The sequence below is a fragment of the Poecilia reticulata genome, chromosome 19 (assembly GCF_904066995.2).
Source record: "Poecilia reticulata chromosome 19, P_reticulata-male-v2, whole genome shotgun sequence".
Taxonomy (NCBI): domain Eukaryota; kingdom Metazoa; phylum Chordata; class Actinopteri; order Cyprinodontiformes; family Poeciliidae; genus Poecilia; species Poecilia reticulata.
In genome coordinates, this window is record NC_088848.1 from 13,869,004 (window position 1) to 13,887,708 (window position 18,705).

Genomic DNA, 18,705 nt, shown 5'->3' on the forward strand with positions numbered 1-18,705 from the left:
GCCAAAATAAAGCCCACTTATTTTCTTTGTTAGAAAAAAAATAGCGAAACTAATTTAATGAGAGAAGAAGAAAAAAAAAACTAATAATAGCCTTAAGCAAGCAGTCTGAGTAAATCCTGTTGTGTTTCTCCGGATTTTATGTTCATAGGCTTAAATGCGCCAAGACTTTATTTAAGGCTTTACTGGATTTAGAACTTAGTGAAGCAGTCAGAAAATAAAGTCTGTCGTGCTTCTCATCCTGTTTATCCGACACATTCACGCCCTTGTTTTCCATTATTTATTTCCGTGACGTTTCTGTCTTGCCTACAGAGCCTAATAATCAATTTCTATGCCTTTTATTTACTGGTTTAACAGAGTCATCCTTATTACACCCCATTGTTTCCAGATTGATTGGAATGCCAGCCCCGAACAGAAGAAGCAGTGTTTAAATAAAGGCAGAAACAATCAGGTACATGCTTACATCCCTACATACACTCCTTTCATTTTCTTTCCAAAGAGGTCTGTTTGTTCATATTTTTTTTTGTTTGTTTGTTTTTTTAGACACCAACTGCTTTGTAGTTTTCTTTCTCTAAAATCTGCATGCACTTAACGGCAGCCTGGCCTTTTGCTATTAACTTATGTCAGCGTTATTTTCTGCTAAAAACATGAATAAAAAGCATGAATAACCAGTTATTCTCTGTTCTCTGCAGACAGAATGTCACAACCACATCCGCTTTCTGCAGCGATTCAATGAAACCCACCTGTACGTCTGTGGAACAAATGCCTTCAGACCTCTCTGTGCTTACATAGTAAGACTTACTGCTCTTTAACCGCAGTGTTGAAGTTTTAAACTACCATTCATTTCTTTGTAGTTTGCTTCCAATCAGTCTTTTATACTGAGAATCAACTGATCTTGATCAATATTGATGCATTCCCGAAAATGTTTATATCTTAGGAAAAGTTGTTCAATGTTTTCCTTCCACTTAATTTTCTATTAATATTCATGCATGTAGCGTTCTGCTAAAAGCCAGCTTCATTAGAAGTGACCTTTAGTTACTTACCACCCTTTTGGAGGATTTTATTAATTGTTTGCAACAAAACTGTCAAGTCAGCAGTTTCCCCCCATGATTCTGTGATCCTTAAGACAAAATTTTGTGGAAAATATAATTTTTTTTCTCTTTATAACATTTTGATATTCTGAGAATTTTAATTTTTGGATTTTGTTAGCTATAAACTCATATAAAAATCGACTCAAATACATGCTCAAAATAGATCAGTGGATGTACACGAGTTTCGATTTCTGAAATGAAGTACTGAAGTAATTGATATTCTGATTTATTGAGATGCACTAGTATCTGAAATTTATTTCATAAATCAAGAAAAAAAAAGGTTTAGCAAAGATTAAATTTTATCTGCCATATGTTGAACAAACAAAAATGTTTCTCTGGACCCCAAACTGACAGAAAGTCTAAATGATTACTGGAATATATGACTCATTGGAAGCAAAAGAAAAATTTAGACTTGAGTTAAAAAAAAAATGTTTTTTTGTCTCATCTCTTTTACAGGATACAGAGAAATTTAACTTCTCGTCTGGTTTTGAGGAGGGAAGAGACAGATGTCCATATGACCCAGCAAAGGGATTCACTGGCCTCCTCGTTGGTACGTTTCTGCAGCTGGCGTCCAGATGTGGGATGTGATTCAAAGCAGCTATGAGAAATCCTGACAAGTGGAGAGACTATTTTAATGTTTATCATTGCTCATATTGTTAATTTATTGTTGGCAACAAGTAAAACTGTCCACTATTTTCTCTTGCATATCATTAATATTTCATATCCTCCTACAAACCATTTTTTTTTTATGGGTCACTCAGATGGTGAGATGTTCACAGCCTCTCAGTACGAGTTTCGGAGCTCCCCAGACATCCGCAGAAATTTCCCCTTCCCCACTCTCAGGACAGAGGAGGCTCCAACCCGCTGGCTTCTGGGTGAATATGCAATAATCCATAAATATGCCACATTATTTTTGTATGCTGAATATCTGTGGTAAGATAATTTGTATTAAGTCTCTTTCAAAAATGATCACACTCCTTGAACTTATGCATCATAATTAAGTGAATTGCCAATAATATACATTTTATGATTATTATTATTATTGATAAAATTGTAGTAAGTATTTATATTTACACCCCATTACCCTGATACCCCTAAATAAAATATGGGGTAGTGGCAGGTGAGGAAAACCTGAAAATAAACAACAACAAAAAACTAGTGGCTGCAAATAACTGAGTGCAAGTGGATGGGTCAACTATCCAGCAGCACACTGACCTTAGACGTACAGCCAGAGCTACAATTAAAGTTTAGATCAAAGTATATTCATGTATTAGAACGGCCTAGTCAAATTTCAGAACTAAATCCAACTGAAATTCTGTGGCAAGACTTAAATAATAGATGTTCACTGACACTTTCCATCTAATCTGACTGAGATTGAACAATACTATAACAAATAATGGAGAGATATTTCAGTATATTAATAGAGATATTTCATTCAATATATGTGCAAAACTGGCAATCCAAACAACTAGGCAAAAACTGTTTTTTACACAGTATTGACTTACTTGGGGTAATTATCAATGCACAACAAACATATCAGGGTTTTGTTTATGAAAAGACATTCATATATTTTCAAACTACATTAACAAAAAATCAAAAAACAAATGTGGTTGCCCTGTAAAACAAAAAAAAAGAGTGTGAATACTTTTGCAAAGTACTTCATTCATTCATTGTTAACCAGAATACTTGACCTGAAAACAATTTACATAAAAGATGAACTGCAGCTGAAATGTTCTTGTTGTGATTCAATCATATCTAAAGCGCTCCATCTTCAGTTTCCAAGGAGACCCTTTGCTGGCTGCTAATAGGTTTGTGTTTGGACATGTGGATCCGTGTGTACAGAGGCAGACTTCGTGGGCTCTGTGCTGCTGAAGGAGAGCATCAACAGCTCCATAGGCGACGATGACAAGATCTACTTCTTCTTCACGGAGAGAAGCCAGGAGCAGATCGCTTATCCCAGCCAGACCAAGGTGTCTCGGGTCGCTCGAGTCTGCAAGGTCAGAGAGCATGCCGGGCAAAGCTCGAGTGAAGATGTTTATACTAATGCACTCCCTAGAAAAAAAAAAGATTTACTAGTAGGGCCACAGGGAGACATGAAGAGGAAAAACACCAGCCATCGAAGAGCAAATTATTTCCCCAGTTACACCAGTGACTCAGGGTGAAGTGAGCTGCCGCTCTTTGCTAACAGTCAAGTCCTCACTGAATAAAGTAGCAGTTGGACGTCTCTAATTGCCGCAGCTCTTTTTGTGCTGCTGTTTCTAGGCGAACCCCAAGCCTACAAACTTGTACCTCCAAAAGCAAACCCTTTTTGTTCTTTTCCCCCCACCAAATCAAATCCTCCCTGTCTCTACATGTCCTCCTCTCACTTCATTTGACTTGTGCTCAGCGGTGGGACATCATACCACCATATATTTCTCGTTTTTGTTTTGTTTTTCTCTCTGCATGCTGGTGTAAGTGTAGTTAGAGTGCTTTTATGTTGAAATTGTTGCTTCATTGATCAAAGGACTCGGCTTGTGATGGAGCTTGATTTCTTATTGTTAGAACCTATAGAAAGGACAATTTGCAACAGAACTGAATAGAAAAATAGCGACTTTGGAACATCCAATTACAGCGAAAGACACAAATCAGTCAGAGCAGGAGAGTATTCAAAAGATTTTTGTATCAGCACCAAATGAACCCTTTTGAGGGAGAACTAGAAAACTTAGAAAATGTTAATTCATCGCTTTTGGTTTCTTGCAAAGTATAAAAGTTGCTGTCATGAACTTTGCAGCTACTGCAAGCAATCTCAAGACAGATAGATTCTGAGTTATGCAGTGATTCATGCCCCATGGACAGACAGGCTACCATTTTTCAACTCTTTGTATTTTGCTAACTTTATCAGTTAACAGAAAAAAGATGAGCAAAAATAAAGTGATTTAATTTATTAAATAAACATAGGACTGGGAGGAGGTGGAAGAGCTCGATTTTTCCACAGTTCATCGGTCACATACCACACTGACAGTTTTAACAAATATGTTAAAAACACACATATATATATATTTTAATAAATGTTTCATACTGCAGTTGTAAGGCTAAACATCTCTCAACTGGCCTCACGATGTTATTCTGGAGGCCTTTGGCTTCATTCAGATGCAGCTTTGCAAAGTCTTGTTCAGAGTGGTGGAGACAGCCCCTCCAAGCAATCCAAACTTGCAAAACACAAGCTTTATCTTTAGAGCAAAACTGATTACACAACTGCTGGCATTTGTTTTTTTTTTTTACAGGATTTCTAAAAAAAAAAAGTTAAATATTTATTTAGCGGTCAGTTCTGGGTCCAAAAAGGAGTATTTTTTTTCGTAATAAGGCCTTTGCATCTCGCTTCATCGGAGCTGCAGAGTTGTCAGAACAGTCGAGAAAGTAATAACTCAGTCCGAAGTAGGCCACAGCAGCACATGCAGATGTCGAGGCTGTCCCCAGCCAGGCAACACGCTGGTTGCAGGAAGATCCACAGATAGAGGAGACAGACATTTGCCTCTGGCCTGTAACCACGGAGGAGTTGTTTTTCTGAGTCTAACCAGTGTTCCTTATTGTCATCGAGTTCCTTGCCTGTTTTCACTAGAAATTGGAGTGCAATACATACATTTCGGGTTCATACACTGACCCAAAAGCAGAAAACGTTGCCATAACAAAGTCATTGTGATGCCCTGATCATTTGGATGTTCCATATATATATATTCAGCAGCAGCTAAACATCTTTTTTTTCTTTTTCTGTTCCTTTTCTGTTCAGTGCAGAGCACATCCTCTTTCCCACAGGCATATATTACATTGCTCTGCTACAATTTTTGACTCTTCCTCCCTTCTTGTGCTTTGATTGACAGAAATTGTAATCTGCCAGTACATCCCTTAAGCTCCGTAAACAATAATAACCTAGAATCATCTCTGGATGAAACGCTTATTTTCCTCATGATTATCCAGGACCGCGCTTTGTTAGCAACTCATGTGACATTTTATTTTGTGAAAAACTGTCTTCATCTTTTCCCTTTTTTATTACAAAGAAATATTATTAGCGTTGATGGAAGCGTCTTAATATGCAAGGTGTGTGTGTGTGTGTCGCGTATGTTGGTTTTCAACACTTTGCCATTTGGCGTGGGAGGCTGAGGCAGGCGGTGCGGACTGATGTGTGGCAGACGTCCCCCGACAACTCAAACACAGAAAGAAGAAGCTGAAAGCCCCAGACACACAAAAAATGAGTGTCTCTCTCTTTGTTTATGTCTGAGCAAAGAACACTAAAGGACAATTTTATTGCAGTACCCTTTAACACTGTGCATGAAATGTAATTAGGGGAAATGCAGCTGTTTCAGTCTGATCTATAAGATGTATATATCTCCCATAGTGTGCATAGAACTGCAGGTGCATCTCAATGAATATGAAAATCATTAAAAAGTTTGTTCATTTCAGGGAAAGTGAGACCCACTCATTATCTACACTAACTGCACATACAGCAGATTTATACACTTCAGTAGTATTTTTCTGGTGATTTTGATAATTGTGGCTAACAGACAACGACTCATGTTGATAATAATCCATTGAGTCTCTGAAGGGTTTTTTTAGGCAAGAAGTAGTCTAACATTTCTTGCCAGACAACTGCTCTAGCAAACACATCGGATGGACTAACACCAGCAGATGACACGGTGTCTCAAATCATCACCGACTGTTAAAGCATATTAGATTCTGTTTGTCTCAGTTTTTCCTCTAAGCTCTGGGACTTTTTTTTTCCCGTGGCAGAATGCAAAATCGTCTTTCGTCTGAAAAAGTTAATTTTGGACCACGGAGCAGTAGTTCTGGTCATTCAACGCTCGGCCTAGTTAAGATGCTTTTGATGATGTCTCTGGGTCAGAAGTGGCTTAAACACAAGGAATACAAACGTTATAATATCCGTGTCCAGGATATGTCTACATATAGAGACTCTTGAAACTCTGAATCCAGGCACAGTCTGTGCCATTGCAAATCTCCCCCAAAACTCTTGAATGGGTTTTGCTTCACCATCCTCTCAAGGCTGCAGTTATGCGCCTATTTCTCCACCACATTTTTTCCTTCCCCTGAGGTTTCCATTAATAGGAATAGGATTCAGCCCTCTGAACAACCAGCTTCTCTTGCATTAGCATTTTGTCGGGTACCTGCCTCGCGGAGGGTGTAACGAACCATATGGAGGACAACTGTCAAGTCAGCAGCCTTCCGCTTCCAGGGCTTCTGGTTGTAATGGATCTCAAATGCAGAGGCGACGTAGACGGGATCACGGTGCAATAAAGATTTAATAACAGATTTAGAAACCAGGCTGAATGCAACAGGAGACTGGCACAACAGACGAGCTCATGCTGATTGATAAAACTCAGAGCTATTTCTGCTGGGGAGGTCGATGATTACTGGAGTATAACACGAGTGAGAGTCAGCTGCAGGAGTGCAGAGAACTGATGCTCAGAGAAGAAGGTACCAGCAGAACAAGAGTAGACACCAAAAATAACCGGAAATGTAGGACAGGGGGGAAATACTAACACACATAAGACCACAAACAGACCAAAATGCTAAACTAAAGTCATGCAGATCCGCAACAAACAGATTGTGAGTACCATATGAGTGTAAAGGTCATAGTATGACCATAGCGTAACATACCTCTCTTTGTAAAAATTAATATTTAAAAAAAATGTGTCTCATATAATGTTGTCATTTTCTGAGAATCACCTTTTGTAAACTGTAAACTACTATCAGATAAAACCGGAAAAAGGCTCAGAATGTGTAACTTCTTAATTAAATATTCTGCTTGATCTTGAGCTTAATCTGAAGTGCCGTTTGTGTAGTTTCTGTGCAGTCAAAAAGAATGTATCCACTCAATCTGGTGTCTATGTGTCCGTTGCTTCCTCTGCCTGCAGAATGACTGGGGTGGCCAGAGGACTCTGCAGCGGAAGTGGACCACCTTTCTTAAGGCCAGAATTGTGTGTTCAGTCCCAGAATATGAGCTTCACCTCAATATCCTGCGGGATGTGTTTGTCCTGCAGGGGAGAGACGTGCAAAGCAGCATCTTTTATGGCGTTTTTGGCTTGGAATGGTAAGAGTGACTGTGTATGTGAGTTCAAATAATTGAAAGTGGGAGAAGTCCTACTTCTTGAATAAAAACGGAGCCGGAATGGTTTATTTTGTCTGTTGGGAAATGTTTCACTTGTCAAATCAATAAGAGCTGAATATAAGAAGGTAACCTCCATATATTAATGTGATATAATTAGTTTCCAAATTAGTTTTGGACAAAAGCAATAAATGGTGCACATAAAAAAATAAAATAAAAGATAAGGAGTTATTACGAACTGAAAAACAGTCAAAAATATTTACAATGAAATGGCAGTGGAAATTCTTTATTTCTTCTCTTTATTACTTTTCTTTCTTCCTAAAATGTACATCAGCTCAAACGTGGAAGAATGAGTAAGCCCCTGAGCCATACTGGTCACCGGTTGTGAGGCTCGAAGACTCAGGTTTCACTTGGTTCTCATTTTTCTCAGGCGAATGCTTTGATGACTGACGTGGGGACACAATGGATTTAAGAATCTGACGCACAGCCTTTTATTTCCCTCTCTTACTCCCTCAGTTTACTAATCTCGCCTTTAGGGAACCAGACTGGGAGCCACCTGGTTTGTGATTACCAGTTTCTGATCTTGTCTTTTCACAGGTTTGGTAACAAACACCAAAAACGGATCAGTTCTGCTTATGACTCAGAGGGAGGGAGTTGTTTTAGTTTTTGCAAATCTGGTGAAGAGAATCAATGGTTGTTCCTGGTGTGGATGATGGGACTAGATACTGGAAACAAACTGGGAAACCTGCGTCTGCTGTCTGTTTTCTTAAAAAGATTAGGCTTTTCATCCTGGCTGCACGTTTCTGGATGAATAGGATAACTTCCTACTGATCTTTGACTTGTCACTGATGATCTGAACTGTGTCTGAAAGTGGATCTCGGCGGCGGCGGCAGTTTCTTCTTAGATCTCTCTGTATCATCAATCCTGACGGGTGTCCTCTGGACATGTCTTTGGGGTGTTGGATTATATTTCAGGAAGAATATCAAAGCATCCGCCATCTGCCAATACGCCTTCTCAGATGTGCGCAGAGTGTTTGAAGGACCATACATGGAGGTGCAGGACTCGAAGTGGAGGGAATATACAGGGAAGGTTCCGGAGCCAAGACCTGGTTCGGTAAGTTTCCATCTCTTACTTCTCTGAACTCTGAGAGATTTTTTTTATCAACCTTTTACAGGTAAAACACTTGGATTATGTTTTTCCCCTGCAGTGCATAACAGACGTACACAGGTCCCAGGGCATAAACTCCTCTCGAGACCTCCCAGACAGCGTGCTCACGTTCGCCAGGAGGCACCCGCTGATGGCTAAGCAGGTTCACCCAGTAGACCTGCGGCCACTCATGTTCAAGAGGAGCATCAACTACGTCAAGATCGCCGTGCACAAGGAGCCGGCGCTGGATGAAAACCTTCACACTGTCTTGTTTCTGGGAACAGGTGAAGTTCAGTCAACTCCCAACAGTGACTGTTTCTAATCTTCATCGTCTTTAGCGTAACTTGTGTGTCTTGTCTCGTAGATGACGGGTGGTTGCACAAAGCCGTGGAGGTCGACGGAGAGACGCATATCATAGAGGAGCTGCAGATATTTGCCAAGCCACAGCCAATAGAGAGCATGGTGATATCTGCAGTACAGGTATTTACAGATTCAGTGCCTTGAGTCATCCCTCTTGTTTTTCTATCAGGTTTTCAGAATTTATTTTTGCATTTAAAAGCAATTTTGATCAGCAGTTGCATAAGGCTTTCTGAGGATCTTCTAACTGTGCATTGCACTCTTGTCATTGTATAGGCACAACAGCTGTGGAGTCAAGCCAAAGTTGAAATAATTTAGTTCATCAACTGTTTTTCTTTTTGGTTTGACAGAGGAGCATCTACATCGGCTCCCACTCTGGCGTGATCCAGGTGCCAATGTCCGCCTGTCAGAGATACACTTCCTGCTATGACTGCGTATTTGCCAGAGACCCATTTTGCGGCTGGGACGGGAGAGTGTGTGTGGAAATATCGTCACGTCTGCAAAGGTCAGGCAACAAGGACGCAAAAGCACCTACAGATGCGCAGCGTTTTTTTATGGAGGCGCATACACAAAACAGAGATCACACTCATGAAAAAAAAAAGAGATTATAAATCTACATCCTTTATTTTCTACATCTATTATTTTATATGCCATTTACATTTCCACCAACTCTTTTTTAGTTTTCAGTGTAAACTGAAAAAGCTTCAATATATGGTTAAATCATATTCACTGAGCTTATTAACAGATTTACAACTTTTACAGCGCTTCGGTCTGGATGCGTATCCTCCCTCTGTCCCAACAGCAATATCAAAGCATGATTAATCATTTATACGCAGCCTCTTCTCGTCCAAGGCAGTTTCTGTGAAAACAGGTCTAAGACACTGTGGTTGGCCTTAATTATGTTTTTTTTTTTATCACTTCTGTGAAACTCAGCAGGAGCTTCAGCAGAAAAAAAAAGGTTTGATAGTTTGGATGGATAAATGAGAATGAATGCAGTAGGCGGAGCATGTAATTAGGAATAATATATAATTTGTTATAGAAATTCAAAACTTGAACAGTAATTAGTTAAAATCTGTTTAATGTTGTATATCACTTTTTTTTTTTTTACATTTATGTTTCAAAATAATATTTCCATGTGGGCCTTGGGCTTAGGGAGCTTGTTGAAGGCAGACGCAACCATTTGTCACACTGGGGATCTCTGTAAGTGTAACCTCAGTCGTTTTGATGTTAAAGTGTCAAATACCAGTGGTTCAGCCACATATACCTTCCTTTCATCATCAAGAGCCACTTATCCATGGAGAGTTGTGAGGGGTGAGTGCTATGTGGGGGGCTGGTGCCTATCTCCAACAATCATAGATGAAGACAAGCAATGAAGACACACAATTTAGAGCAGGGCAATTTGGAGGAACCAATTCACCCCCAACAGCCGGGTTTTTCGACTGTGAGAAGTAGCCAGAGTACCCAGAGAGAACACCACGCACGCAGAGGGAGAACATAAACCATAAGCCATAAACCAGCGGAATCACAAAGTGTAAAGCCGTCCAAAACAAACACAAACAGTGTGCTCAGTCCTCCATTTGGGACTGTCTCTCCTCATTCACTCTGCATCGGTGAGCAGCAGACATCTTAATCTCCATTACTGCACCAAACACTTCTGGCACTCCTGTGGATTTGTTGTACTCATGATTGCTGCTGGGGGGAGAGGGGGGAAAACAGCACAAAGAGCAGAATAATAATGAAACATCTTACAAATCATACATGTTTGATATCTAAAACCAATCTTTTACAAAGTGTATGGAGGGACCAGACAGTACAAAGTGCAGAACACAGGTGTTGAATTAAAAAAAGGTAGGTTTTTATTTACCCAAAAGTATGAACAAAAAGTTAACATAACAATTAAACAGGCATGCCAATAAAAGAGGTCAACATAAATTACTAAACTCAACACATAACTGACAAGACAACAAACTAACCTAACTGAAATGAGACATAAGGGGATTTAAATACTGGTTTAGCTAAACCATGTGGACACAATAGGGGAAAACAAAATGGCTGCCACTTGACAACTAACACAAACAATGAAATAAACCCCCAAAACACCCCCCAGCATGACATAGGTGGTTCAGTCCAATGAGGCCATCAGCAGTAGTTCAGGAACCTTTTGTCCACCAGGGAGGGGAGCCTTACACCCAGGTAACTCAAACAAAGATAACAATATTAATACAACATAATTAAATTTTGACCTTGCATTGTTAATATGTGTGCACTCCATATAAACATTGAAAGGTGGAAGAAAATCTAAAGAATACTTAAATTTACAAAACAAACTAAAGTCAAAAGCAACTTATGATGAGGTGTGGATCTTACCCTGTGTGGCTTGCCATCACAATGGAACAGCCTGTTCTTTGGTGTTGGAGAGCAGATATGGAGCTGGAAGAGATTTGCTCACCCACTATTCATTAAAGCGAGTAAAGCATCCAAGTCCGGAGGCTCCCTCTGCCAGTAGATTGCAGTGAGCTCAAGCAATGCAAAATGTTCTGCAGCATGAAAATACTTGCAAAAATATTGCTGCTGGGCATTTGGTTTAGATAAGTTTGAATTTAAAGAAATCATCTGCTTTGTCATGGACAAAAGTTTTAAGAGTGACCGACTGGTAGCAGTGTATTTTGTATGTTGCAAACTATCACTGCTTTAAAAAAAAAAACAAAAAAAAACACATTAACTAATTGGAAACAATTTTCTAAAATGTGAGGTTTTTTTTTTTTTTTTACAAAAAGACATTCGTATTTTATCAAGTCTCAAGTACAAACATCAAAATATTTTTCTTGGGATTGTATTTCATTTCATGGACCAACTTAAAATAGTGAATAAGTGTGAATGGGAAATACTGTCTTTAACTTCGTATCTGGGAACATTTCTTAAAATCTCATTAAGTTTGTTACTTTCTAATATAGCTAAATGCATATTTTTCTAAAACCTTTTTTTTTTAGGTCAAACTTAACGCAGGACATCTCTAGAGGAACCAGAGGCTGTAAAGAGAATCCAGGAAATGGTATGTCTTACAACACACGCACGCACGCACACACACACACACACACACACACACACACACACACACACACACACACACACACACACACACACACACACACACACACACACACACACACACACACACCCTTGCAATTATTATAAATCCATTATTCAACAGCCCCGACTTCTATAAGTTTTAAAAAGTTCAATACTTAATTTGCCTCCCGCCCTTCTTTGATGAGTTTTCCTAATTTTTTTCACACTCAGATTAAGGGGTTAAAAGAGTCCTTCTTATTCTGCCTGAAAAAGCCCGAGCTGTTAGCATTTGTGGAGGGATTTCATTAGGTGCACGTTCCTCACCCATCCCCCAGGTCCCAGCATACACATTTTAATCAGCTCCTCTCTTGCTGGAGGTCAGGCGGTCCTGCTGCTGCACTGCGGGGCTCGCTACATTTAAAGAAGCATGTGAGATGTGATAGAAAGTGATGCCTTAACTCCACTCTGCGCTTTTAAAACGTGCAACCTCTGTGACCTGACATCTTGTTCGATGTTCGTCTCCGTCGCGTTCTTCATCCGTTGCTGTCCTTTTCTGTTACTCAGTGATCCATCGGAGACGGGCTGTGATGTCGGGGGACGATGTGCTGCTCCAGTGCGAGCTTCGCTCCAACCTGGCAACTCCGCGCTGGACGCTAAATGGCAAGGAGCTCCAGGGATACGGGTTGAACACAGGCTACCGCGTTGGGACGGATGGGCTGCTTATAATAGGTGCTCGCACCCAGCAAGGTGGCTCATATCGCTGCTTCGCAGTGGAGAACGGAGTTTCGGTGCTGGTTTATCTTTACACAGTGAAGGTTCACACAGATCCATACTTCCCAGTGGAGCCCACAGACTCCACAGAACCCACTACCGTCTCCAGCCCGGTGGTTTTCTCCACCGCCAGCCCCACTGAGCAGCCTCTGCCCTTGCCGCCAGCACCGCTGCCGCCAGGAGCCAATTTCCAGACCTACAGACACATGGAGGCCATCTACATTTCTCTGGTGGCGGTTCTGGGAGGGCTTTGCATAGTGTTAACTGTGGTGTTGCTCTACGTAAGCTTCTGCACCAGACGGGTGAGTCGGAGTCGGAAGTTCTCCCATCAGAACCTCCATGTTCTTGGGGCCTCGGATAGAAAGAGGAGCTCCCACCTGGAGCTCAAAACCATCTCAAGCCACTGCAACGGACGCCAGGGCCGGCGCTCCATCTCGGTGCCGACCTTCGGGGACTTCAACGACAGCTTCCTGCAGATAATTCCCGGCGACGACCAGATGTCCCCGGCCAAAACGCCGCCGCCAGCTCCCCCTCTCCCCAACCCGCCTCCGCTTCCGAACATGGACTACGCCAACGGGCTGTCGGCCACGCTGCCCAGCGTGCTGAGGAAGATGAACGGGAATAGCTACGTGCTGCTGAGGCAGGCCGACCCCGAGGGCATGTCACCGCTCTACCACTCATTCACGGAGGAGCTCAACCGGATCCTGGAACAAAGGAACCACACACAGCTGGACATGCATCCCGATGAGAGCTCCATCTAGGACGCTCCGGTCAATATTTTTGGTCCAACTTATTTATTTGTAACCCAAACGGAGATGTTCGGTTGTGGGGAGAAGCTGAAATTGAAAACATGGAAGCTCCTGCGTCTGGAGAGAGTCCATGAGTTCTCTTTGTGATGGACCAAAAGAACCAGAGTGACTGAAACAAGCTTAGCAGCTGTGAAGAATTTGCACTAAAATAAAGCAAATGGGAGCGGGACGATGTCACCTCATTGAACTCTGCGGAGGTTTAGGGACGATGGGAGTTGCATTGCAATGAATCACTGGATTTTTTTTTGAGATTTTTGAGAAGTTTAAACATTGTGTATTATTTATTCTGAGTAGCACAAAGGGATACTCTTCTCCATATGGATGTTTAGATAAATAATGTCTTTGCTAGCATTAATAAGTTTGAATCCTGAGAACTTAGACCGTTGTACAATGTTTTTTTCTTTTCTGTCTCGGCCGCCTTTGCGGCAGGAAGTGAGGTTGTTCGTAAAAGTAGAGGTTTCATTTTTCCTGATTTGGGATAACAGTACTTATTTATGGCTGAAATTTGGTGAAAGATGTTTTTGAAACTCATTTGTTACAGCACAACCACAAACTATTACAAGTATTTTTGTTATTTACCAAGACAATAGCTAGAATCTAGACTGAAGTCATTGTGAATTAGAAGGAAAGTGACAGGTTCTCCATCCAAAGTGTTTTAGAAATACAATCTGAGAAGTGTGCCGCACATTTGCATTCAGTTCTTATGAGTCAATACTACCTTTCGTATGGCTACAGTTGCAAGTCTTCAGAGGTTTGCATGTCTTGAGACCGAAACCATCGACTATTCTTCTTTCCTGCTGAAAAGTGAACCTTTGCCTCTGTCTCAAGTGTGTTGCAGCCTTTAACAGGTTTTCTTCTCTTGCCCTGTATTTAGCTCCATCCAATCGTCCCATTTAAAGTCTGAAAATGCCTCTTCCTCCCTGCTAAATAAAAGTATTCCTACAGTATGATGCTGCCAGTGCCACCACAATGCCGGGCCAAAAATATCAGTTTTGTCTGAAATTTGATGCAAGAGCACTGGATTCTAGCAGTATCAGAGTAAAGAGGAGGGAATACTTTTGCTAACCATCATTACAGAGAGTCTTGTTTCCACCCTTCTGTCACCCTTGACACTGATCGCGACCATTTCTTCTTCACCCCGTAGTGAACAGCACGCCCAAATTACTTCAAATGGTTGACCCTGGTTGGTTAAACTCATCGGCCTTGTGTGCCTCCACTCCCTGCATCAGCACTGTTGCATCAGTCCTGCTTTTACTAACTTATTCTCTTCTCTTTGGACTCTCTTTTCACGTACACCCTATGTAAAAACTGCTAAAAAAAATTTCCCTCTTTATTTCTTAATAACTACTGTATATTTTGTTCAGATATCGTCACTAATATGTTTCTTTAAGGCTTTAGAACGTCCACATTCTATTAAGCTGCAACAATTCACCACCACCGAAAAATGGTTTGAAGCAAAAACGGTACATAATTTTTTAAAACCACAGTAATTTTTGGAAATATGCAATCGAATTCAAATTACAGGAGGGAAACATAAAAGGTTTAAGTGATTCTTCCAGCATATTTCCTGCTGCAGACGTCAGTTCACACTATTTCTTAATTATTATGAGGAAGCATTGGATCTCTGTGTTCCCACTCTGAATGGAGGAAGAAAGGAAGCTTGGAGACGAATCTGTGACACAAATACATTTTTGTGAAATGAGCATTGTGCTTGAAGCATCACTTGAGAAATTTTGTATGAAACATATATTTCTGTGTGTTCACTTAAAACACTATTTTTGTCTCGTCTCTTGTTTAAACATGGCTCAGTATATTGCGTCTGTAAAAACAGCTGCAGCTGGGCTATTGCTTGTTTCTTACTTTCCGCCATTTATGTGGGGGCGGAGGGGAAACAAAACTGCATTTAAGGAAATGTGCTGTGTGTGAAAGGAGGAGTCAGTATTCAGCTGGATTAACTGATTTATCTAAATACTGCAGACGGACTTTGTGGCTTTTAAAAAACACAGCGCACCCTGAAGGAAAATAGATAAAATACAGTAAATATGTTTCTTATTCATGACTATGACTCCACCCACATTTAAAATGCAGGCAACTTTTGCCTCCATTTCTCTGCACACTTACATACCAGCATTCACAAATACACAGAGCATAATAGTCACATGGCAGCAGGTGCATTCTCACAATTACATACACACAAGGAGCATCAGCAGCTGAGAAACAATTTTACATGTTAATATTGTTCATTTATAATTCATTATAATTTAGTCACTTTTTTAAAAACTTTTTGTCTTGTTCTGTTTATCACTATTGTAATCATTTCAGCAATTACCCCGACCCCTTTAGTTTTTTCCTCCACGTCCTTGCCATCTTTGTCTTTTTAGTAAAATGTAATGTTGATGCAGAAGAAAATAGTTAGTTGGCTGTTTCAGAATCAAAGAATGTCTGTTTTATCCTGAAATCGGTATAAATAGAGTATTAGCACACAAGTTTGTCCTCTGCAGTAAAAAGAGAGAAAAAAAAGCTGCAGGTGGCAAAATTTTAGACCGGACATGCAGCATGATGCCAAAAAACAACCAAAAGCTGCAGAGCTCACAGTATTTCCATGGCAAGGTGAGCATCCCTGTGATTAAATACAGACTGTATAATATACGATGACTGAAATGAATCTGTGAGCAGTTTGCAAACATGTCACGGTCGTTTGTGAACAAATGTCTGTCTTCCCAGGAAGGTGTCGAGTCAGCTCTTGTAGCTCAGCAGCGGCAGGCCTCTCTCGTGGCTTGCAGTGCATAAGTCAGAGCAGCGCAGCGTGGCTCACCTTCACAAAGAGAGGGCAGGAGCAGTTAGGCTTCCTGTGTTCCTGCCGTCTCTGCAGGCTGATGCAGCCTTTTTGGGTACAAGACCATTTGGTCTTTGTGCACAGATTTTCTTTTCTTTGCTTGTCAATTCAAGCCTCACTCAGTTGCTTGGAGCATTTCTTAACGTTATCTAAAAAATCCGAGTTAATCCGTTGAATACTTCTTTACAGTGATTGAAATATAGCAAAACTGTGTAATTTGAGTTCTAAAAAGTTGTATTTCACTAATTGAGGGTGTGCTGTACAAATGTGTTCAACATGTTCCTTCAAAGTTTCTGCATATAAAATTCAGAGAAATATACTATTATTGAACTGTAGTGATTGTAGAAGTTAGTCTGCACGGGAAGCAGTTATGCTATGTTTGATTTGCCACAGAAATCAGATCTGAAAATGAGTTTTCAACCCAGTTTGGCTTGAACCAGCTGAGAGTCACGAAACTATTTGGGATAGCTGCTTGTCGTATTGCTAATTATTATAACCAATACAAACTAACGACAACATATTATTTTCCCTTTTGTGCAAACATTTAAGGAACATGGTCAGATGTAAGGATTGCAAAATACTGTATGTACCAATGGCTTACTGAAATATACATTTCCACAGGTACAAATTAAGGGTTTCATCCTGATTTTCACAGCACATTTTATATGTTTTTCACCGCCAACCCTAAATTCATTTCAGATTTTGACTTTCAACAAAAGCATTTTATTTATCCAAGTTAAAACTTGGACAATCGGACCTTCAAATGGAATTGGATGTGCCATCACATCCAATTCCCACTGCTCAACCAACTTCTAACTGATTCACAGTGTGCATAGTCTCATGAATCAATCACAGTGGACGTGGGAATGTCGTCATATCAGTAGAGTGTGTTTCATTTGCAAATTGGAAAACCAGTGGGTTTCTTTTTTTTTTTTTTTTCGTCTCGGTTCAGACACTCAATAGATCACACGGTACATTGCTTGTTATTGGTTTATCAAGATGCAAACAGCTGCTGCACATGTGAAACTAGTGGGAGTTGGAAGTATAAACTGTTTATTTTTATTTCTGACGGTTTGCATCACATTAAACCAACAGCACGCACAGCACTGTAAAATGTAGATTCATAAACAAGTTTCCTTATGATTTGAATCAGCTGGGATTGCTAACAGTACTTAGCGCCTCGGCATTTAGCAGATCCTGCTTGTTTTTACTGAATAAATAAAATGGGCTCAAGTTCAACTGTGACATCTGATTCCCACGTAAAATCAAACAGAATATCACTAATCAACTATTTTTAATAACGCTTAAAGAAGTTGCAAAAGTGTTTTTATTTTTCCTTTTCTTTGCCTTTAGGATGCTTTTGATTCTGCAGAAAAACATCTCTTCCAGAGTAGATGTATTTTATGCTTCAATCCTTGTTTTTTGTCATCTCATTTCTTTTTTTAAAAACTTTTGCTCTGCTGCCTCCACAATTTCCTCATCCCATTACCGTTACATTAAACTTTTATCCATCCATTCGCTCTCAAGGACCCTGTTGAGTTTATGAGTGATTGCTAATCAATTTGAGCCAAATTTCCTAGAACACTCATGTTTGTGTTTTTGCAGGTGCAGGAAAGAGGCAACGAGTTTCTATGTTGATGCTTAGCACATAACTAAGGATATTTTTATACTTCCAGCTAATCTATAATGCTATATATTTATAGGGTACAGTTTTATTTAAAATCAAAGTTGTAAAAAGTTGTATTTTGTAGCACATGTAAAGTGATACAACGCTGCTTCCTGTGGTGTTAGATAAACAAAAAATTATCGTGCTCAGTTTTTCTTCTGAACAACTCATGCATGTCCATACTGAATCCTAAGCCTCCGCTGCTTCGTTTTGTTTATTTGAAGTTTGAGTGAAGAAGTCAATACGTGCATTTTTTGGCCACTGGATTTTCTGTTTAACGAGCAAAATATCAAATTAAAATACATCCAGGTTTTTATTAACATTTGCATTTAGTCGAATATTTTGTCATTTCAAATGAAAACTAAACACCTACAGTTTTTTTTAAATTTGTTACTTGTTTCTCAGTAGAATATCCAGTTACGAAGATATGCACGCAGCACTGTGTGGAAAACTACAATGCAAACTTATATCTTTGGCTTAAGTCACTGTCATTTATTTATACTTTATGATATATGTGGAAGTGCAATGTTACTTGATTTATTTAATGGCTTCCATTATCTGTGCTGTTTATTAATGTGTATTTCAAAAATGATGTAAAATCTCCTGTTAACAGTGACCAGTTCCATCTGTTTTTCTTCTATTTGACATAAATCTGTATTTCCTTTCGGTCTGAACTTATGTCCTCTCTTACTGTAAAATAGTAAATTACCCTAATCTATCTATATATATATGCATTATTATTTTATTTTATTTTTTTTTTCTTTTTGAGTCTCATGTCTTATTCATTTCACCTCATTAAACGGCCGCTGGTTTTTCTGAGAATAATAGAAACAACAACAATAGCTTGGGTTATGTTTAGCTTTGAG

General features: G+C 39.9%; 1 protein-coding gene across 1 annotated transcript in view; it reads left to right on the forward strand.

Annotated features, from left to right (window-relative positions):
* Nucleotides 1-18,563, forward strand: part of sema4gb (sema domain, immunoglobulin domain (Ig), transmembrane domain (TM) and short cytoplasmic domain, (semaphorin) 4Gb) — a 43,668-nt gene extending 25,105 nt beyond the window's left edge. The window contains exons 4-15 of the mRNA XM_008437312.3: nucleotides 386-448; nucleotides 690-788; nucleotides 1,545-1,638; nucleotides 1,850-1,963; nucleotides 2,931-3,085; nucleotides 6,995-7,170; nucleotides 8,160-8,298; nucleotides 8,393-8,615; nucleotides 8,696-8,811; nucleotides 9,039-9,193; nucleotides 11,679-11,740; nucleotides 12,322-18,563. Of these exons, the coding sequence (XP_008435534.2) occupies nucleotides 386-448; nucleotides 690-788; nucleotides 1,545-1,638; nucleotides 1,850-1,963; nucleotides 2,931-3,085; nucleotides 6,995-7,170; nucleotides 8,160-8,298; nucleotides 8,393-8,615; nucleotides 8,696-8,811; nucleotides 9,039-9,193; nucleotides 11,679-11,740; nucleotides 12,322-13,289 (2,364 nt within the window). The 3' untranslated portion in view covers nucleotides 13,290-18,563. The remainder of the gene's footprint in view (nucleotides 1-385; nucleotides 449-689; nucleotides 789-1,544; nucleotides 1,639-1,849; nucleotides 1,964-2,930; nucleotides 3,086-6,994; nucleotides 7,171-8,159; nucleotides 8,299-8,392; nucleotides 8,616-8,695; nucleotides 8,812-9,038; nucleotides 9,194-11,678; nucleotides 11,741-12,321) is intronic.
* The last annotated feature ends 142 nt before the right edge of the window (nucleotides 18,564-18,705 follow it).